Consider the following 23,317-nt stretch of genomic DNA (forward strand, 5'->3'; position numbering starts at 1 on the left):
CTTGGAGCAACCAGGAGGAAGGGTAGAGTACCTGAGTTCACTCCTCCCCACACTTCATCCACCTTTTGCAAAAACCAGGAGGCTTGAGATGGTAGAGAAGGCTCCTTTTCTCTACCTACAGCTTGACTGGGCTGGAACCTCACATTTATCAGTCACCTAACAGTTAGAGGCTAATATAAAGAATAGATCCCTCCAGTAGAATGCCAAAAAATATTGGAGTAGAAATTCCAGCCTAGCATACAGTGGGTGTAACAACGAGTGAATGAATAAATTCCAACCCCTCCCCCTCCTAGCAGCTGGGGGCATCTGGAGTGCCAGATTTCTCACATGGGTGTCACCCCAGGATCTTAGGGACATAGGAATTGTAGTCTTATTTTTATTTGTTCACATTTATTTCCAGCTAGTAGATTTTACTACAGGTGTCTGGAAAAAGTCTCAAGGCTTATCAAGTCGATGGGCTCAAAAGAAAGCAGTAAGCACTGGAGTATGAAACACTGAAGTGAAAGGCATGCTGCTGCTACCAACAACAACATATCATGGCCAAATGACCCGAAAATGACTTTCCTTCCCACTTAATTCAATCATTGGTTATCTTGACTCACCATTTATTTTAAGCCTCAGGAACCAAATAATTTTCAATGAAAATAATAGTCTCCACCTGATTTACTGTGATCACTTTAGGGAGGTTTAATTCAATCAATGACGATAGAAAGTTGCTATTTAACTAATAAGGAATGCAAAAGCTGCGAATCAAATAGGAAAAAAAAAAAAGTCAAGGAACTACAGAGTAGGTGGTACAAACAGGACTAGGAATTAGGTAGATAAAGTTAGGTAGGTATTCCTAATTTGATTGCCCAAAGTCCATCTTTATAGTATCTACACCTCAATAGATGGCATGGATGTTACCTTCTCTTAGGATGGCCAACTTTCTAATGTCCGAAAACCAGAATCCCACTACCCTGCCTCTTCCCCGTTGAGGCCCTGCTCCTGCTCCATCTCTTCCCCTGAGGCCCCAGCCTCTTTCCCCCAGGCACACCCATGTTCCGTCTCTTTCCCCCAGGCCCCGCCCCTGCTTGCTACTCTCCCCTCTTTCCCCCGTCGTTCACTGTTCTCCTGCTCTCAACTCCAGCGTGAGCAGCCCCTAGGGACTTGTAAATCCTAGATCCAACAGGCTGCCTGGAAGTGCAGGTCAGAAGAGCGCTGCAGCCACATGGGAGCAGCCAGGCAGCCCCACTGGAAAGCTAGGATGTGGCCCTCCTGCCTGGCAGCCTCCCGCTTCTCTCTGTGTTGCCTGCCCAGCAGCCCTCAACCCTGCCTGCTTGAGCCCTCCCCAACCTGGAACTGCCTGAGAGTGTAGGAAGTGGAAGCGCTGGCTAGTGGGGCATCTCATGTTCCTTCCCTCCCAGGGAATGTTCCATGCCCACTTGGAGCCCCTTACCGTGCTCGCCGTGAGCCCCTGCACTCTGTCCTCTCTCACAGCCCTGCAAACCGTTCTCCTCAAGGGCTGCCTGAGCCAGTGCATATGTGCTGCTGCGGGTGCTGCCACTTCTGCCCCCTCACACAACCGCAGTAACCAGACTTTTAGTGTCCAATTAATACCTCTGACTGGACACTGCCAGGTTCCCTTTTCAACCGGACTTTCCGACTGAAAACCAGACACCTGGCAACCTTACCCTCTGTACTCAAAAGAGCCAAGAACGACAGAGACAGACAGATACAACAACTACATCCTGGCCAATATGATCTTTAGCAGTACTTCACACCTGTGAGAGGGTGCAAGATTACTACTTCTGTAGACTTTTTTAAAAAGTTTCAGCAATTACTTCTTTGGAAGCAGGGCTAAAATTCATTTGTTCAATGTCTTCCTGATTTGAGCTGCTAATATTTTTCCTGCCAAGTAGTGCAGATCCAGCAGAGAGAGAGAGAGAGAGAGAGAGAGACAGACACACACACACACACAGAGACAGTGTGAGTAAAGAACAGGACAGACATATACAGAAATCTAGAGGAAAATACTATTAAATATATTGAGGCAAACAAAAGTAATATGATCATTCTGGTGTCTAAGACACTGCTAAGTGAATTTCAATTTATTTTCAATTTGCTTCCTATTGATTTTTTTCCTCTTCTCCACTTTGCTAAATGAGATGGCCAATAAGGTATAAAAAAATTCTCACCTTTTGATGGCCCTGTCATCCAGTCCCAGCTTCTGACAGTTAGAGGTTTAGGGACATCCTGTGCACTGGATTGCATCATGGCTAATAGCCAATGATGGACCTATCCTCTATGAACTTCTCTAATTCCTTTTCAAAGTAAGTTATACTTTTGGCCTACACAACATCCCATGGCAATGAATTCCACAGATTGACTGTGTTGTGTGAAGATTTCTTTATGTTTGTTTTAAACCTGCTGCCTATTAATTTCATAGGGTGACCCCTGGTTCTTGTATTATATTAAGGGGTACATAACATTTCTTTATTCACTTTCTCCATAACATGCATGGTTGTATTTTATCGTATCCACCCTCAGTCTTCTCTTATCTACTCTGAACTATTCCAGTCCTTTTAATTTCTCCTCATATGGAAGCTATTCCATATCCTTAATCATTTTTGTTGCCTCTCTCTGTACCTTTTCCAGTTCTAACATATATCTTTTTTGAGATGGGGCAATATTCAAGGTGTGGGCGTCCCATGGATTTATATAGTGGCATTAAATGTTCTTATCTGTACTCTCCTTTCCTTTCTTAATGGTTCCTAACACTCTGTTAGCTTTTTTGACTGCCGCTGCACATTAAACAGAGAACTATCCACAATGATGCCAAGATCTTTCTTGAGTGGTAACAGCTAATTCAGAACACATTATTTTGTGTGTATAATTGGAATTTTTTTTTCCAATGTGCATTACTTTGCACTTAACATTGAACTTCATCTGCCATTTTGTTGCCCAGTCACCCAGTTTTGTGAGATCTTGTTGCAACTCTTCACAGTCTGCTTTGGACTTAACTATCTTGAATAATGTAGTATCAGCTGCAAATTTTGCCATCTTACTGTGTACCCCCTTTTCCAGATCATTTATGAATATGCTAAACAGCACAGGTCCCTGTATAGATCCTTGGGAGATCTCACTATTTACTTCTCTCCATTCTGAAAACTGACCATTTGTTCTGATCCTTTGTGTCTTATCTTTTAACCAGTTACTGATCCATGAGCGGACCTTCCCTCCCATCCCATAACAGCTTACTTTGCTTAAGAGTCTTTGCAGTGGGATCTTGTCAAGGCTTTCTGAAAGTCCAAGCACATTATATCCACTGGGTCACTATTGGGCACATGCTTGTTGACCCCTCAAAGAATTCCAGTAGAGTGGTGAGGCATGATTTCCCTTTACAAAAGACATGTTGACTGACTCTTCCGCAATATATCATCTATGTGTCTGTGTTCTTTACTACAGTTTCAGCCAATCTGCCTGGTACTGAAGTCAGGCTTACCAGCCTGTAACTGCCAGGATTACCTCTGGAGCATTTTTCAAAAATTGGCCTTGCATTAGCAGCATTAGAACTGACCATGTTTCTGCCCTCACAAGCAATAGCAGGACACAACTCTTATCAATTATAATCACCTGGAAGATCACAAAAGTTAAGTCATCAGGGAGAGCTGAAACCAATCTACGAATGCAACATGTCCAGCATCCTCAGTTTGTTGTTGTGTTGCACTGCTAGGATTTTAATATTGCTGGATACACATTTTGGAAGGTTGAGATTTGCTCCTCACTCCCAGAACAATTAGAAACCCACTACGATTTTTTTTCAATTTAATTTTTTGACTGAGGGAATCAGTTTTGGGCCTGTCCTTTTAATTTTCCAAATATTTCGAGCATGATTACAGATCCCTCACTCATGCTGAGCCATTACGCATATGAGTAATCCTATACCAATGTGAGCAACAGCTCATCAGCATGAGTATGAGATCAACCAGTGGGCCCATCATAAATTAAGGCTTAGTCAGATATCTCCTTGGTGACAGCCTGAAGTAATTATGGGCCAAGTACAGCCCCAGGTCATTGGAATCAGTGGTGTTGCTCCCATTTCCACCAGGAATTAAAGGTATAAGGATTCTTGAAACTATCTGCTCAGTCTATCTATCTGCTCAGTCTGTTAAACAAAAAGAGGATTTTCAAATAATGGGCTGTATTGGGACGTTAAGCTGTCCCTCAAGTTATTAATGGACCTGCTGCCTGCATAGCGAGGACAGCATAGGGCCCTAGCATTTTAAGAATAATTTCAGTTTCAGTTAAATGTTCCATGGTAGCTGTTTTATTGAGGTGGACAAGCATGAAAACTTCCTTCACTCACTGCTAACCTGACATGCAAATTCAGGGGGGGGAAACAAAAAAACAAAACACAGTCCATACTAGCACATGGGATAATCATAAAATATATCTTAACTGATTCCTAAGTTAGTGGTTTTGTCTGCAAGAAGCAGCTGACTGTGCTAGTTCTGCAGACCCCACCCTGTCAACACATCAAACTTGACTGACCTATGGACTGCAGATTACATTTGTATGAATATGCTATCTGTATGCAAGTCACATGAATCAGGGACATATGCTGTACACATACACTAAATGTGGTGGGGGCAGGGAACACATTGGCCAACAGAGTCAGTCTTTCTGTCATGAGGTGAGGTAAAAATGATTTAATGAAGTGGGGATGTGGCGGGGAGGGCAACAGCCTGAATAAACTCATGGCAATCAGTCTTTCAAGCATAAATCCTCTTGTGTTTACTACCATTTTATTAAAGGAACTGTGAATCTAGGGAAAGGATTTTTAACTTCCCCCCTACAGCTACATTTGGGTTCTTTTCAGCCCACAAACACGATCTTTTTGTTTTCATATAATCCAAAGAGCTATTCTAGAAGATTTAAAGGCACTGTATAAAAAAAAGGGGGAGCAGGAGAGGGGAGAGAGTTAGAGGGAGAAAAACCATTAAATTGTATTTGTTATAAAATAACTGAGCACAAGTGCTGCAAGTTGCAAAATGACTCGTAATTACTGGAGAGCTTATCAAAGGATTCAGCTTTGCTAACCTTAAGTAGAAAATCAGAGAAGATCTCCAACTAAAAATGGAATGAGCAGTTCAGTTACACCCCCTTGTCAAAACCAGCCTCAAGCATAAAAACATTGACATCAAAGGAACAATTGGAAGCTTTTCCTTGGGTTTTGAAACTGTTAGTATAATTTAGTAACCCATTTTAAAAAGCTTTTGCATATAGACAAACATTTTAGCAGAGAATGGAGATTTTCTTTTTAAAGATTGCGAAGAGCCAGTGCCAGACAAGACAGCTTTCATTTCACCATATGAAAGGAAGTTCACTGGAGCTTCTGTCTCTTGACCAAGCAAAGAGAAACTGGATTTGTTCAAGTTTGTAGTTTTACTATTTGTTTTATACTGAATAGTGATACTAAGGTGGTTGGTTGGTTGGTTGGTTGGTTTTTTAAAGAAAACTGCATTATAAATTGCAGTGTTTAGAAGCTGAAGTACAGCTAAATCACTGACAACTGATTTGTATGATATGAAGCTTTGTTTCCTAAAAATATTTTCCCACAAATTTAAAACACAAGTTATTTCTATATTTCACGAATTACTTGACAATGTATTGCTTTAAAAGACAGTGACTGGAGAAAAAGCATTAGGAACAGATAATGGTCTATCTGTACAATGTCAATATTGAACTGAAAATTATGAGATTTCTTTAAAAGGGAGATATCCACCTTAGTCTTCTGGCCACATTCCATTCTTGTATGAAAAGGAGGTGCAAGATTCTATTGATCTGCATATATTCAAAGACAACATTTGAGTCAAAAAATGAAAACAAATAAATCAGTTCTGATAGATACTGATGGTAGAATGACAGTTGCTTACTATAACAGTAAGGACAAACTGTTTTCTGGTTATCTCAGGGAAATAGCTTGTTTTGTTCCTCAGCCAGATACATTTTGATTAATCAGTAACATCTAAAAGCAAATTTGTACATTATACATTGAAAAACTGAAGGCGGAGGAGTCTGGTTTTGAGTGACTGATGTTTTCTAGATTAAACTCTCCTGTAATGTGAGAGACATGAGGCCAAATCTAGAGCGTTCCTCTGGGGTGGTGAGCACCGTCAATCCATGCTAGATCACTCTTAGGGCCAAATTGCTGGGTTCAACCCAGCTACATTCAGGACAGACCTTAGGAGGAAAACAAAGTTGGAGGTATGACACCTTTTTACTCCCCTGACCCTGGGAAACTTCTGTAGGATAGTTTGGCCACAACATATGTTTGAACAGTCTCAGGGCTGCTCTAGTTTACATCAGATGGAAACAAGCTTCTGGGTGCCACTCTGTCAGCCTAGGGTAGCCAGAACACCTCTGGCCACTCCTCCGCATACCTTCTGCATACTTCCTGCACTAGGATTATGGGCAAGAGTGGTGATGCAGAGCCTGGAAGCACGTGATATACAGCCAAGGATTCTGCAGCTGACTGTTTAAGCCAGCTTCCATCTTTTTGAACATGCTGAGTAGCTCAAAGACTAAGTATAGAGCGTGGCTGAAGAGCTGGCTCTGAGCCTTTGACATCTACCATCAGATAGGGTTTTGAGACCATAATAGTACACTTAGCCCTGGGAACAGGGAATGGAAACACCTTGTGCCATTCCAAAGTAACACCTTCATTCAGTTAAGATACATAAAGAAAGAATAACAGGCTGCAAATAAGGAACCTCTCCATCTAGCTTTTAAGCAGTGTAAAGATGTTTTCTTTCATGAACTAATAATATAAGGTTTTTACACTGAGTTTGCTTGGTTTTCTTAATAAAAGAAACTGTGAAAAAAGGGAACAGCAGCAAAACCACATTTACAGAACTTAGTATTTTCAAAATGCTTTACAGACATTAACCAATTAATCCTCACAGCATTTCTATGGAGGTAGGAAATTTTCCCAACTTGCAGAGAGGGAAAGTGAGATTAAAAGGTCAAGGTTAACACGTGCAACAAAAGTTAGGCAACCAAGGACCCAATTCTGTACCATTACAGTGACTAACAACATTGAGACATCCTAGCCAGAATTTTGTAATCATGAGTCAAAAAAATTTAAAAAGCCCTTTTAAAGGAAGCTTGAAACTAAAGTCTTCATCCAGAAACTAAGGTAGCTTTTAAGCAGGAAGCTGCATGTGAAACGCTGGATTCCCTCTATGACAGCGGGTATGCTGGAAAACCATTCAGAAGCAATAGGTAGCTTATATTACAAAAAGGAATTTATTAACATAGAAGTGTAAAGCCTGAAGTTGCCTCTTTACAATGATTTTCTGTGTAAATTGTATGTATTTGCTTTTCCTTACTATTTCATCCTTGATGCTGTGAATATTCCATTAAATAAACTTTATTTCTATTTACCCTAAACAGGTCTCTGGTGTGCAAACTCTATCCCCCAGAGTATGTCCCCCAAAGTGAACTGATAACTCGGGGGCAGATTTCATGCCTTCAAGGGTGACAAACCAGAGGGGAAAGTCAGAATGCCTGGTAGTTAAGAACTTGAGAAGGACGGCTCTGAGGAGACACGGGAATGGAAGGGCCATTGGTGTCAATCTGCAAGGAGTAACTAGGCTGGCAGAAGCCAAGGGGAGACCTTTATGCTTATGGGCTGGGTACTGGTGTCAGGGCTCTGAGACACAGCTGCACAGCATTCATAGAAGCATAGAAGATTAGGGTTGGAAGAGACCTCAGGAGATCATCTACTCCAACCCCCTGCTCAAAGCAGGACCAACACCAATTAAATCATCCCAGCCAGGGCTTTGTCAAGTCTAACCTTAAAAACCTCTAAGGATCAAGATTCCACCACCTCCCTAGGTAACCCATTCCAGTGAACCCATTCACCACCCTCCTAGTGAAATAGTGTTTCCTAATATCCAACTTAGACCTCCCCCACTGCAACTTGAGATCATTGCTCCTTTGTCTGTCATCTGCCACCACTGAGAACAGCCAAGCTTCATCTTCTTTGGAACCCCCCTTCAGGGAGTTGAGTGAGGGGGGATTTGATAGCAGCCTTCTTCTCTTCTGCAGACTAAACAAGCCCAGTTCCCTTGGCCTCTCCACGTAAATCATGTACCCCAGCACCCTGATCATTTTCGTTGTCCTCTGCTGGACTCTCTCCAGTTTGTCCACATCCTTTCTGTAGTGGAGGCCCCAAAACTGGACGCAGTACTCCAGATGTGGCCTCACCAGTGCTGAACAGAGGGGAATAATCACTTCCCTCCATCTGCTGGCAATGCTCCTACTAATGCAGCCCAATATGCTGTTAGCCTTCTTGGCAACAAGGGCACACTGCTGACTCAGACCCAGCTTCTCGTCCACTGTAATCCCCAGGTCCTTTTCTGCAGAACTGCTGCTTAGCCAGTCGGTCCCCAGCCTGTAGCAGTGCATGGAATTGTTTCTTCCTAAGTGCAGGACTCCGCACATATCCTTGATGAACCTCATCAGATTTCTTTTGGCCAAATCCTCCAATTTGTCTAGGTCACTCTGGACCCTATCCCTACCCTCCAGCATATTTACCTCTCCCCCCATCTTTGCGCCATCCGCGAACTTGCTGAGGGTGCAATCCACCCCACCGTCCAGATCATTAATAAAGATGTTGAACAAAACCAGCCCCAGGACCAACCCCTGGGGTATTCCACTTGATACCAGCTGCCAACTAGACATTGAGCCATTGATCACTACCTGTTGAGCCTGACAATCTAGCCAGCTTTCTATCCACCTTATAGTCCATTCATCCAATCTATACTTAAGCATAAGCATTAAAGCACCCAAAGTTACAGGGCAGGTGGTGATAGGACCCCTGAGCTCTGGGTGATCCCTGAAACATCACAATGTGTCAGCTGATTGGTCAAATACCTCCTAGTCTATAAAGTACTTACCAAATCGAGTTTCTGATACAAAACACTGTGTTTTTAAAATGTGCATAAAATATTTGTTCATCATCAGAAGCCACACTTGCAGCTTCTCTAATTGTAGCTAATCTCCATTACTGTTTCCTTTGTTCACTATTCTGTGTAATGTTACTAAAACTATTGGCTTCTGATTGCTAACCCCACATCATAGCACTGCAGTTCTGTTTGCTGGCTCAGCTCTACAGCTACTTGAATGCAGTGTTTCTTATTTTTAATACATATGGGCCTCAATCTCCTCTGCTTTGCACCTTGTATAGTCAATGTCTGTTTGAAGTGGGAGTAAAATCAGAAGGGCAGCATTTTACAACCAGCCTGCCATCACGTCACACAGATATAAGTGACTACCCAAGATGTAAGTCACTGGAGAGTCAGACCCATGTGATCAGTTCCAAGTTACATGCTGCTGGGCTCAACAAATATCCTCCTGAGATCCCCATCAGGCTTCAACAACTGCCATGTATATGATAGGATTGTCAACCTGCTTCTGACTTATTTCCTTCCAGTTCCAGGCAGTTCTTGTTTATTCACCTCATTCTTTTTTCCAACAAAAGGCAATTGCACCTGATCAATGATGCAGGATACCACAGGTGACACATCATAGACTGAATCCATCAAAGGGACCCAATCACCAAGTCTAGAAAGGCCTCTATTTTATAAAAATCAAATAAAGGTGGGGGAAAAGCTTACTTGGCACCTTGAAAGAGAGCAATAATTATGTCATGTTCAAAGGATGATGATTTAATGAGCCCATTTAAACAGTGGAGAAGCACTAATTAACAAATCTATCTTTTGAGACTAATCCTTACATTAGAAGTAGGTTCTCAACATTTCAGCCTATATATCAATTGTCAAGCTCCCTTTATTTGTAACACTCTTAACATTTGCTCCAAACCTTCCCCCAAATATATTTCTTTAAATCTTCTCTCATTGAGATGGTTTCACGAGAAGAATCTAATTTTAACTTCTTTCCGGAGAGGAAAGCAGATAATAAAATCTAATTCCCATATACTTTAGTGCAACAGTACAGGACACAAAAATTATACTAAAAATGTCTAAACTGCCACAATTTCATTCTATTTTACGTTATCAAGGCTTCTGATGGTGTTGGTTTCAGTAGAGGCAGAATCTTATAACATCTGTTTGGGATGCAGCCACAAAAGGCTGCCTCCCCATAGTCTGTTCTACTGTATTAGATTACAGAAATTAGAAACAGAAACAGCCTACTAGATCACAGAAGTGCATCTTCCTGCAAATTCAGGATATAGCATTCTGATGTGGATTAGAGTGGAGACTCTTACTACATAGCCCTGTTGCAGTTTTATTATTTGTCAGATGCGTAAAACACTACCCACGTTGCTGAGTCACACAGTATCATCAAAGTGCAGTACACAGGAAGCTCTACAGGAAGACCACAAAAGATGAAGAGTGTCCAAAGAGGGACGAGCAGAAGGCTCCCAATGACATACCAGTCAGAGTATACATACTGCTAGAATAAGAAAAGAAAAACTACACAGCAAGCTAGTTATTGCTTCGGCAGATGGTTATTTACCCTTTCTAAATTTGTATCTTTAAATAGGGAGAGGAAGAAACAATTTTATTTAGCGGTACTAATTTTTGCAATAGAGAGTTACTGTTTAAAATATTTTGCAATGGCGTATTTGACTGTATCCTGCTAAGGCAAGGGCAGACACGCAATGTCTTGGTTTATCACACAAGCAGGACATGAGCTATGCGGCTCTCATCAATTGCTGTACAGTTTATGCTTTTCCCACTTGAGCACAATTTTATTTATGTGCGTTTCCTTGCTAAAAGGAAAGGGATTATTTTTTATGAGATCTTTTAGAATTAATTGAATAAAAGGTCTGGGATTTTTTTGTTTTCTTATCTTTGTATTCCTGATTAGTGCCATTAGAATTAGTGAAGGGTAAAGCTCAAAAAGCTCAGCGGCTCAGTTTGGATATGTGATCCTAAAAGTTCAGATTCTTCTCTGAACACTACAGGGCTCAGTTCATGTTGCAAGCCATACCCCTTGTAGAAATCTCCCATGCACTCCTTGGCTACCTTATAAGCACTACCCCATTAAGATCACGTTTCCCTTTTGTCACACCCCATGAACTCAGTAAAGACCCCACAATGTGTTTTTCCACATATTCCGTGGAAACTCTTCTCCTTGACTGAATCTTTTAGTGACATCGCAATCCAATGTTTGTGGCATCTCAATTTATCACCATGGAATAAACTGACTCCTCTACAAGGGACTCACACCACACTGATCTCTGAAAGCTGCTTACCAACCAACAGAACTGGTCAAAAACAAACAAAATCTCTCTTTTACAGCTTTTTAATTTTTCCATTCCAAAATGATTTTTGGCCATTACATTTGTCATGAAATTTTTTTTGAATATTTTCTCTTATTTATGTATTTATTTGGCCACTGAATGCCATAGAAAAAATTATATCCAGAGATTTTTGCACTCTCGTTTTTCTTTTGAAAGAATCTTTTCCTGTTGCTTTTTGTAACTTTTCAATGGTTGAGGCACTTTGGACAAGTTGCAGAGTGGCAAAAAGAAAAATGGGGGAGAAGGAAAAAAACAACCACTCTACTCAAAATCCCATAAAATTCTGTAATTTGCAATTTGTAATTGCAAAAACCCAAAAGCTTTTTGCAAAAGTTTCCAGTTTTGAAAAAAGGACCTTTTTGTCTACAAAGATCTGAAAGAAGTGTTTTGACCAGCTCTACAAACTAAAAAGCTTCTGTTAAAAAAAAAATGCATCCACAGTGAAATCAGGAAACACACACACAAAAATGACATAATAGGTTTTAAAAAGAAAACCACTTATCTGAACAGGCCTGTGGTTTTGTTGGGTTAAAAATTTCCCCAACCCTTGTTTATTTTTTATTTTATTGCTGCATGTACCTTTAAGAAAGCAAGCAAGCTGGCTTTTCATAAGGCTGACAAAGTGGATACTTCTAGCCTCAGAAGTTAAATGACAGATTAAACTTGGTTTGGACACAGAAATGTATATCAAATAACATGGAATGACCCCATTACTACTGTAATGAGTGACAGTGAGGGGACTGCCAGGCCCTTTAACAGATTTTTTTTTTAGATCCTAGAAAGGTAGACTGACACTTCCTTAACATGTAAGCTAAATTCAATGGTACTTCAATACTAATGTATACTTGTCAGAGCCCTTATTAAAATACCGGCACAAGCCCTGCTTCTGCACAATTATGAGTTGTTGATTCTGTCTGAGAGATTACTAAATGAACCCTGCCAGTGTAAAAGCTATTTAATGTCTATTTAGTATTCAGCAGACTTCTGTTCAAATGATCCTTGAAGGAGCCTTGCATAATTGATGCTACCATATTTCTCCAATTGCAGGCACCTAGCTAAGGAGAACTAGCAGTGTAAGATAAATTGAACCACTGGACCACCCCAAAATAATAATATGTGAATAAACACACATAAGAGAAGCATAAAAGCAAATCATATTTTATAATTTGCTCTAAATCTCTTCTTTATGAGATGAGCTGCCACTGTGACCTGTTTTCTGCCACTGCTTTACAAATACTAGAGCTAGGAAACAAAATCTTCAGCTACAGCAATGTCCTTCCAAGGTCAAGATGGCACCATCTCTCAGAGGAGCATGGTGAAATCAAGCTTTTAAGAAAGGAATAAATCTAACAAAGGGAACAAAACATAAAAACCATTGGAGCCTATTCTGATCCCAAAGTGCATGCCTTATTTGCTTAAATACAATGATGCACAAACATCAAAGCAGCCATAAAGCAACGTTGCTGGTATCTCGTCCCAGTGTAGGGCAATCCTCTAGTGGTGTACAGCTATTTGCCATACCATAACACCTCCCAACTCCCGGTGTTGGCATATGGGCTGTGTCTGGAGGCGGGGGCGGTGAGGAAGCAGATGTGGCCATGGCTTTCTTTTACTCCAGTGATCCAAAGCTAATGTATTAGTCCCTTGGGACCATGGGAAGCCAGCAGTCTATTTGCACTACTGCTGAGTGCCAAGTCAAGAACTTCTTAGCTGCAGTTGAGGGTCTGGGACCCTGTATTTATAATGCACACACAGACACTATATATAATGCACACACAGACACTATATATAGTGTATGTTAGGGAGACACTAGTTAGAGCACTTACCACAGAAATTCAGCCTCTTTGTTCTGTATACAGAATATCATCCACAAATTTAAAACACTGAGTATTTGGGTACAGAATAAATCTTCTTAAGAATTTGCAAATAAGGCCCACTTCCTGCAAACACTTATGCACGTGCTTTACTTTCATGCAGTCTGTTAATTAGTTTACGCGGTTTATATAGCATTCAACAGTCTGCAAAAATTATTTTATGGTCTCATATACTTCTCTGCCAGCAGCGTTATGTCTTAGTTATCCTTTGAGAAATCTCTCTCTTTCATAATCAACATACTGGCCCTTAATCTTCCATGCCTCTCACCTAAGTGGACATTTACACCTGTGCGAAGTGAACGCAGAGAGTAAAATGGATGTAAAATGCTTATATCATGAGTCTCTAATCTTAAAAAAAATACACATCCTAGGCACATGGCCAGTGTAAAGTGTGAAGTTATTTATGAGTCTAGATATTCACCAGCTTGGGACTCAATTTGGTAGAGTTATACATGCTGAAATGGGGTAAAAACTATAGATCTTACAGTGAAGAATCAGGGTCATTAAGTGCACACACCCATCATTCAGTATATTCCAGTGTGCATATTAAACATCCTCAAAATTCAAACTAATTTGAGAAAGTAACTTCAATAACTTCTTTTTAAAATCTTAGTTGCTCAGGGTTAACCATTTTTCTCAACCAAAGTAGAACTGTATAAGGGAAAGTTTTCTTCATCTCAGAGCCGTTACAACTTTTACCTCATAGGAAGTGAATAGAGAAAGTGGCAAACAAAAACCTCCAAACAAATGCTGTACATTTCTTAACACATTTCAGTCATTTTAATTTATCACTAGTCCTGTATGACAGTAGAAATAAAGTATTCTAATGTCTACCAAACTTGCAGAATTGTTACATAGAACTGGATACAATTTATCTGAAACCCTTTTAGAAAGATCTAATTTCAAGAAAAACAAAATCAAGAAAATATTTATTTGGATCCAATGTTATTATCAAAATTAACTGTGGGGGCAAGTAAGACTCAAATAGTGTTAATTAATAAAATAATGGAGTGGTATTACTGCTAATCGATGTGTCCATTTTGGGGCACATAAAGCAATACTCTTCAGAAAGCAATACTTCAGTATTAGATGACGAGTACAAAACCTCATTTCTCAGGTAAAAAACCCCAAGCTCACATTTCATACAGTAGATGGCCTGATTACCCTTCCTATTTTCTATCCCTCTGTCAGATAGAGTGCCTGCATGAATGTGTGATTATGTGAACAGACATATACGATTATTACAATAGAATTACGTGCCACACACATTAGAATTAAGACTAGACAAGAGCAGAGTTAGTTACTGAGGAAACTAAGGATTTTGGAATTATGTTTTCTCACAGCCCGATAGATCATATGAAATGTACAGAGATCACCAAGCAAGCAGTCACCAGCTCCTGCTTTCCACACTAGCTGATGAAATAAAATATGGTACAAGAAAGATAGAAAACAGACATCACTTCCCAGCCAGCTGTGTCCTTCTGTACATACTAATTTCCTCTTGCCTAGAGTATAGTCCTTTATTTATAAATTATAATATTTAAAGTTAATAAGAGATTATTTAAAAATGCTAAATAAAAAAGGAAGAGGAAAACATTTTATTGCACAACAAAATAAGTTGCTAACATTGAGCATTTAGAATTATGACTAAGATTTATTTCTGCAATACACCATACTATGGCTAGGGCCCTAACAAATTCACAGTCCATTTTGGTCAATTTTACGGTCATGGGATTTTAAAAATCATAAAATTCACGATTTCAGCTATTTAAATCTGAAATTTCATGGTGTTGTAATTATAGGGGCCCTGACCCAAAAGAAGGAGTTGTGGGGGGGGGTCACAAGGTTATTGATAGGGAGTTTGCGGTACTGCTCCCCTTACTTCTGCGCTGTTGCTGGCAGCAGTGCTGCCGTCACAGCTGGGCAGCTGGAGAGCAGCGGCTCTTGGCTGGGAGCCCAGCTCTGAAGGCAGCACAGAAGTAAGAGTGGCAATACCATGGTGCCCCTAAAATAACCTTGTGACCTCCTGCAACTTCCTTTTGGGTCAGGACCTCCAATTTGAAAAACGTTTGTCTCCCACCTGAAATGAGTATAGTATAGGGTAAATTCACACAAAAGACCAGATTTCACAGAGGGAGACCAGATTTCACAGTCCGTGACACATTTTTCATGGCTGTGAATTTGGTAGGGGCCCAATTATGGCATATGTATTTCATAATTAAGGCCCTGATCCTATCAAGACTTATAAAAAAGCTTAACTTTAAGCACAGGAGTAATTCTGTTACATTTAGAGGGGCTACCTAAATGCTCAGCATGCCTGTAATTCATTGAAGAATTGGGACTAAAATGGTCTCTCTGTTTTAGTAGTTGGGATTTCACCTGGAAGAGGAAAAAAAAAATGTTGTTTGTAAGTTCATTTGTAATAAAACAAAATATTCTCCTGATGCTCGACCTGGTGGCTACTTACAATTTGCAAATTAGTGGTCTGTACGCCAAGGTACTGTTAAAACACATACATTCATGTATTCATCTTCTGGAAGGTTTTCTTTAAACACCCCTTTTTAATAATTTTTAAATTGACAGAAAAAGAAACACAGTGCAGTATATATAATGAGACTCAATCAGAAGTCCTGCAGTAAAATTGTACTGACATTCATAGAGCATATAGGCAAACCCCCCTGTTTGTGTATGACATTAAAAATACACAATGTGCCTAGATGGTTGTATATATTATGCAAAAGCTGGCCAGAGTTTTGAGACTGGAGTAAGTCTGTCCCCCAAAAGGAGTAAAAAAGAAAGGCCAAAATTTAGTGAGTATCACTAAGTTCAATGGGATCTGTGGGTGCTCCATATCTCTGAAAATCTGCCCATGTTTATTTAGGTGCCTTTATCATCATTAGTAGTATTATGACAGAACCTACAACTCAGATATGACAGAACCTACAACTCATGTACTAGACATGGTACAAATAAGACAAAGAATGCAGGAAAGGAAGTATTATTGAGATTTTACAAATGGAGATGTGAGGCCTTAGTTTCACTCGGTCTCACTTAAGCAAAGCACTTAAGCACATGCTTGATTTTAAAAATAAGGCCCTGGATTCATTGTAAAGAAATAAAATTATCTTTTTATGCATGGTTTAGGTAGAAGTGAGAGAGAGGGAAATGGTAAGGAGTGGATGAGGACACAGTGGGAGAAAGAAGAATGGAAGAAAGAGGGAATCTCTCCCATTGGACGAATGAGGCAGAGGGGAAGCAGTGTTAAAAGAGAGGAGTAGGAGTGCAGAGTGGGGACAGTGAAGTATGGCAGTAAATGGAACACAGAAATGAAGGAGGACTCAGCTGTGGTTAGAACTAATCATTCAGTCAACGAGCCAGTGTAAAGCAAAGTGTTTTGTGAGGATGAGGTTTCTAACAACATCAGGATGCTGCTGTGGAGTATGCCAGCCCTTAGCACTGCTCCCTGTGGTGCTGTTGGAAAAGCAAGGGTTCCAGAGAGGAGTTGTTGGGGTTTTGGGGGCGATTTTTTGTTTGCTTTAAATAAAGACACCCTGATGTTCCTCTCACTGCTGGCTCCCAAGTGGAAAGAAGGGTGAATCAGTTACTGGGAGCCCTCAGCATTCATCTTACAGCACAGTATGATTCCTGTGAATCTATCGTGGGTACAGTCCATGGTTCCTTTTCTGCACCCATGCTGTTAGGTGTGATGCTAATTTAAATCCTGTTACACAGGTTTTCATAGTGGCTGATTCCCAGAAAATCTATTCCTTGCCAAGAAATTGCATCCAGAAGTAACCAGAGTGTAGAATTATGGTGCTTCATTATCTCTGTTTGTAAAACTTCTCTTTATTGCACAAATTTCTTCACTTTTGTGTGCCTTGAGATGGATTTCTGAGACTGCTAAAGAGAGATGCTGAATATTAACGAATGCTGACAGTATAAAGCCTTCTTTTCTATAACCTACTTTTAAGACCCTGTCTCAGTCCCTCAGGTTTGAGACTTTGAAGAAAATCATGCAGATGGTACATTTGCTTTGAGAGCAACTTCACAAGCTCGTTCCAGGTCAATAGGCTGTTCTTGAATACTTCATTTAAATATCACAGGAATCTCATTTTTCTAAAAGGACAGTAGTCCCCTAGAATCTTCCCTGTCTAGAAGTCGATGAGCAATTTTATTGAACATACTGAAACTTTATTCTTCTTGCATGTCAGGTGAGCTGATTGAGCTAGACCTTCCTTGTCATCAACAATGTTCTTTGTCTGAGATGGCTGGGATTCAACGGTGTTCACCTGGATCTCCAAATTACTTACTTGAGAGGTGAGTTTAATCTAATTTGGCATCCATAGCTACTACAGATCTTTTACAGTTTTTATTAATTTGTTCCAAAATATTATGGCTAGAGTTGTCTGGCTCTGAAGCAGCAATGAGACAACTGGATGCTCAACAGCTTGGGGTGAATGCTACAGAGTCAGATTGTGCACACAGAATTTTGACTTTAAAAAAATTGCCTTATCTATTTGATTTTGGATTTTGAAACATTCCTTTTATAACAGGGCAGTGAATATACAGATTGCCTTTTGTAATAGAGTCTCAGGTCATGGCCTTGGATAAATGAATACAGAGATATTTGAAACCTACAGCAGAAGTTATGAACAAGTACAAACTCCTTGCTCTGCTGGCAAGGCCTGCTCTCATTTTTGTTTTTTCAGCCTCTTTGAATCAACAGTTTCTTGCCGGACACTTCATTACAGCAATCTGGCAAGTTAGGTTCATATGGACTTGTTACCTGTGAATGAGATTCTGTGCACACCAGCCACCAATCCAGAACTAGTCTATTGCTTCTCTTGTGCCTATCTGTTAGGGAGAAATAGAAGTAGATAATTGTCTTTTGGGAACTGTATATCTCCAGTGCAGTGATTTGAGCCTTTTGTTTAGTAGTTCCCCAAGCAAGTGCTTCCATAATGGTGGGAGAGAAAAATAAAAAATCCATATTGATACGCTCACTCCCACCCCTGTCCCTCTACCACTGGTTCATGTAGGAAATACACAACAGGAGGGAAGGCTCAGGACTAGTGTCTCTGAAGCCATTGCTTCCAATCCACTATTAAGAACACAGATTCTGAGAAGAAGTTAGAGGTGAGAATAATGGCTAATAATGCTATGCTGAACTTTGTAGCCGACAGCACTATTGACAGGGGCCTAGACACACATGGCCAAATTTCTGACAGACAGGCCTACATTTTGAATGTTAAAAAATGTGAGTGAACTTGAATATTTCTAGCTGCATATGCAATGATTACTGTTGTAGTTCACGCTGTGGATTTTCAGGCACAAGTTGCCATTTAGATTCCCGATGAGCCATGTATGGATGCAAAACCTTATTTCTGTATGTAATCCTGGTAATTGCCTATGCATTTTTGCATGTGAAACTCATGCTTATTTTTAAATTTATAAAATGAGCTTAATTGTCCATGCATCTTGACTTGTTATAAACTTTAAAAACCTTCACAATTACTTCAACTTTTAGTTTCAAGATATGAAGGAAAAACAACAAGCCTTCTACAAAAACAAACAAAATGCCAACCCATAAATCACCACTCCCCATGTCACGCAATATCCTGAGTGAAGAAACAAGCCGCACCCAATGCCTCAAAAGAACTCAAATTCTGTCAGACTACCAGGGGGAAAGAATTCTGATGTCAAGGCCTTGCATGACAAAATCTCCCACCACAAGCTCTAAGACATTTCATTCTATATACCTAGCTTGAGGCTCTCAGCTGACTTCTCCCACCATGGCAATGAGTCTTACAAACAGCCAAGATCAGAATCACCTTCTTTAATTGAACCAGTTAAGTCTATGCAGTCTATCAGGAAGTCTATGCAGTTCCTGAAGAAATGACCTGATATGTATTCTGTGGCTAGCACTGCTTAATAGGTAGGCAGTCGTGTTCTACATTAGCTGCCTCTTCCAAGTGGCTGACACAGAACATATTACAGTTATCCAGTCTAGAAGTCACAGAGGCCTAGATTATCATAACAAGGTCCCAATTGCCTATTTAGGTGGACATTGCAGGGGTGGGAAGGGAAAGCCATTTTTTTTCCTCACTGGCATCACCGGATATTGCAGGAGCAGTCAGAAGTCCAAAACATCCCTAGATTTTGAGCCTCCTGAACAAAGGATGGAGAAACTCTTGAGACAGAAAATACCCCTGCTATGCCCTCTAGATCAAACCCCCAGTCTCTAGTATTTAATGAACAAGGGCCATTCTATTCTCATGCCTTTAAGCACAATCAGTGTTACTGTGAATTGGAAGCCATGCAGTTTTCAAAACAGAGGGGGAAAAACAAGCGGTGAGCTAAAAATATGCTGTTACTCAAACTTCAAGAAATTCTCTAGAGATAGGATTTCCTGATATGAGATTCAAGTTAATAGGAAGTGCCCTTCCTGTGTTTTTTAGGATGCAAGGGTACCGCGTTTGTTTTCAGCAGACTTAAAGTGGAGTCTGATCTGAGTTCATTGTTTTAAAGTGACCTTTTTTACAAAATATAAATTTGGTAGATCATGTCCCTCAATAGTTAGACATGATTCTGAAACAACTGTAGTGTCACTTATATTTTTATATGCGATGATTCCGTAAGGAAATTGTGCATTGTCCCTGTAAATTTAGGATCAGATCCATATATTCTTATTCATGCTGGGTAGTGCCTTACTTCACATATAGCCCCATCAAAGTCAATGGATCCACTTGTGGCTATTCCAGGAGAGTAAGGAGTTCAGACTCTAGCCCTTAAAAGTACCTAGATTTTACATAAGAATAAGTAAAATAATCATTAACACCATACAGGCTCTGATGTGCCTTTCATTAAACTCATCTGACATAACATATTCGGCCAACTAGAACTCATACAAGTAAACAACTAGTTTAGGTACAGATTATGATTTACTATAACAGAGTTTCCAAATTCTGATTAAAAACAGTTTGGTCTTGTCTACACTAGCAAGCCACAACAGGCTCAATACCTCCTACTGCTGAAGTCGATGATATTTTGGATGCTGTATTTGCAGTTCACCTTTAATAATTAAACCTCATATACTTCAACACAGTGGGTATCCACCTTAACAGCAGTTTATTAAATCCTGTTGTTTCTGGTTAACAGAGGTTTAGGTCTGTGGATTTCCTTGCTCTTTGACGTTTTGGGTACTTAAACAACAAATACAGAGAAAGAATATTTCAGTGACTGGCAAGAGTTAATCTCACTTTTGTACAGCACGATTAAATAAATAGAGTAACTGACTTCACAAGAGTCAGAGCGAGGTGAGCATACACTTCAAAGAAAAAAATAATTGAATCATTAGGACCATATCTAGCCAGCACTGCAAGAAAGAAACTCTCACTGAAAGGTGAGAAAGTTTGATAACAAAACCCCTGGGAGATTATGGATATTACAAATAATCTCTTTTGATTCCTTGCTGTAGCAGCAAAACACTAAGGTTTTTCAACATTCCCAGCAGCTACAAAGAGATGCTATTAGATAAAATTCAGGAGTTTTTTAAAAAAGAAAAATACAGGTTTAAGCAATTTTGTGCCTTAAAATAATACTTTTTCATTCAAATACTTTAAAAATCTATGCAAAGGCAAGCAAATATTATCTCAATTTTATTCTCCTAATTGGAAAACAAACCTCTTCTCTACTTAAAAGACTTGCTCAATGTTAAATAGTGAGCCAGTAGCAAAACCAGGATTAGAATCCAGGAGGCAAATTCTCAAATACAGGTTATGCAACTTCCAGGGGAGTCAGCAGGAGCTGCATGTATGTATTTGACCCCTAGCTTCTATGTTCCAGTCCTGTTCTCTAACCACTAAGCATGAAACCTCCCCTATGTTCTGATGAATATTAGGAGTTTTACTAACGTTCACTGAAGTGTTTAAAGATTTTTGAAAAAAAAATTTTTTTTTTAAAGTAAATACAAAAAGGGTCAGAAAGAACTCAGGTTTAGCTATATAAAACCTGACAAATGCTTACAAAGATTTTCCCTTTTCATATAAAGCACAAATGTTGTGAGTTTCAGTGATGTCATCACCCTCCATTTAATTTGTTTGCTTGTCAGTTTGTGTCAATAATTATGACTTAACAGCAATCACATACACATGCACTCACTCCCATTTTGATATTAGTTTGAGTTTCCAAAATATATAGCACTGAAACAACATTTTAAAGTAACGTATGCAAACAAGTTTCAGAGTGGTCCATCCTGATTATCACTACAAAAGTTCCCCCCCCCCCTGCTGCTAATAGCCCATCTTAATCGATTGGTTTCGTTAAGAGTTGGTATGGCAACCCTCATATTTTCATGTTCTCTGTATATATATCTTCCTACTGTATTTTCCACTGCATGCATCTGATGAAGTGGGATGTAGCCCACGAAAGTTTATGCTCAAATAAATTTGTTAATCTCTAAGGTGCCACAAGTACTCCTCGTTCTTAAATGCAAACAAGTTTAACTTGTATAACAATTTACCCCTACTTATAGATAAAGCCCTATTTTATCAGTATTTTAAATATTATGAGGCAGATGTCCAGGTCTGGCTGAGCCATGCTCTACATGGAACCAAGGGTGGAAAAATAGGAGGGAAGATGGTTCCAAGAATCTCAGCGCATGACAATCAAACTCCACCCTGCTCCTAACAATGCCCCTGACAATGCCCCCAGCCAGCCCAAAAACGCTCCCTTAATCAGGTGGCTGCCTTGTTAAGGACAGCTCTCTGTCCCGTTTGTGCAGGCAGAGCAGTGCAAAGGGAAGAGAGCCAGGAGTCAGGATGTGGTCCTATGCATCAACAATCTGCAGTATGCAAGATGTTTTCATCTAAACGTTAAGCACAGCATAACTTAAATACCATGAAGCAACTGTATGAGTTTAAAAGCCTTTCCATACATCCCCTAGTATATAAAAGTGGAAAGCATTCAGCTGCATATTTAAACAGAAATCTCACCTTATTGTGTTCGTACTTGTATGGGATTTTGAGTGTATCCATAGCTCTGATCATAGCTTGCATTGCTGTAAATATATTCTGATACACGAGTTTTGTGAAACCCCTTTTGTCTTCGTCAGAGTATCCTGATCCATGTATGATTCTCATCTGTTTGATGAATGTGCTTTTGCCACTTTCTCCCGTACCTGCAAGACATCCAATAAGGACACATCGTCAAACCAAAATATTCACAGAACACAAACATGAAATTGTTGCACGAATTAAGCAACTTATTCTGTACAGAGCTGAGCAACCTGTCAGCACTCAGCCACTAATAAGTAACATTCACTCTTAATTACAGACAACACCAACAAAGGCCAATCCTATATTCAAACAGTGAAGGCATCCAGTCACAAGTAAAGTAATGCTTAATTAATAAAAAGTTGCCTTTTTGGGACCAAAATAAGTAAGAGTGTAATATGAGAAGGATTCCAAATGTTACCAACTAAAACAGGTATACACCAAAACCTCTAGAACACCAGCTGCTGGCCCTGTCTGTCAAGGTGGAATGAATAGAGTCATTAAGGAATTAGCTAAAACCAACACAGATCAACCAGGCATCCAGAGAGACCTCCAATGACTCAGACTGACACTCTCAGTAGAGAAGCTGAGCAGAGACACCCCCTCCTTCCCCCCACCTCGAGAACAAAGGACTGGAAAGTATGAGATGAGGGATACATTGGCTCTGGAAGAAGCTTGAGAGTTCTCTCACCTGGGAACCCGACGAAGGAAGAAGTCAGAGAGAGAAGCAGAGAGCCTGGAAATGGAGTTCACTACAGCTTGGCTTGGTGGATTGCTCTGGGCTCACCAGAATGGACTGTTCTTTAACCTTCATTACTCTATGAAAACCTAAGGCCTTTCAATGCTGTGTCCCAGTTGGCTAATAAACCCTACTACTTGGAAAACGCTGGTTAGGTGTCACTGAATTTGTTCCATAATGTTAGCCAGAGCTAGTGAGAACCAAAAATTGTTTTAGCTGGATGTCCAAATACATTTTAAGTACTGGTGCATTTCAAGTTTGAGCTGTATTTGCTGGGAAAGGTCACATGGCATTTTTCTTTGTCTGTGATTGGCTGAGCACATCAGGAGGGCCA

The 23,317-nt window shown here is 40.0% G+C and overlaps 1 protein-coding gene across 1 annotated transcript in view; it reads right to left on the minus strand.

Moving 5' to 3' along the window:
* The window catches only part of LOC127046725 (guanine nucleotide-binding protein G(q) subunit alpha), a 229,312-nt gene that overhangs the window by 140,283 nt on the left and 65,712 nt on the right, over window positions 1-23,317 (minus strand). Inside the window, exon 2 of the mRNA XM_050944215.1 lies at window positions 22,185-22,369. Coding sequence (XP_050800172.1) covers window positions 22,185-22,369 — 185 coding nt within the window. The remainder of the gene's footprint in view (window positions 1-22,184; window positions 22,370-23,317) is intronic.

Source organism: Gopherus flavomarginatus, chromosome 3, assembly GCF_025201925.1.
Source record: "Gopherus flavomarginatus isolate rGopFla2 chromosome 3, rGopFla2.mat.asm, whole genome shotgun sequence".
NCBI lineage: Eukaryota > Metazoa > Chordata > Testudines > Testudinidae > Gopherus > Gopherus flavomarginatus.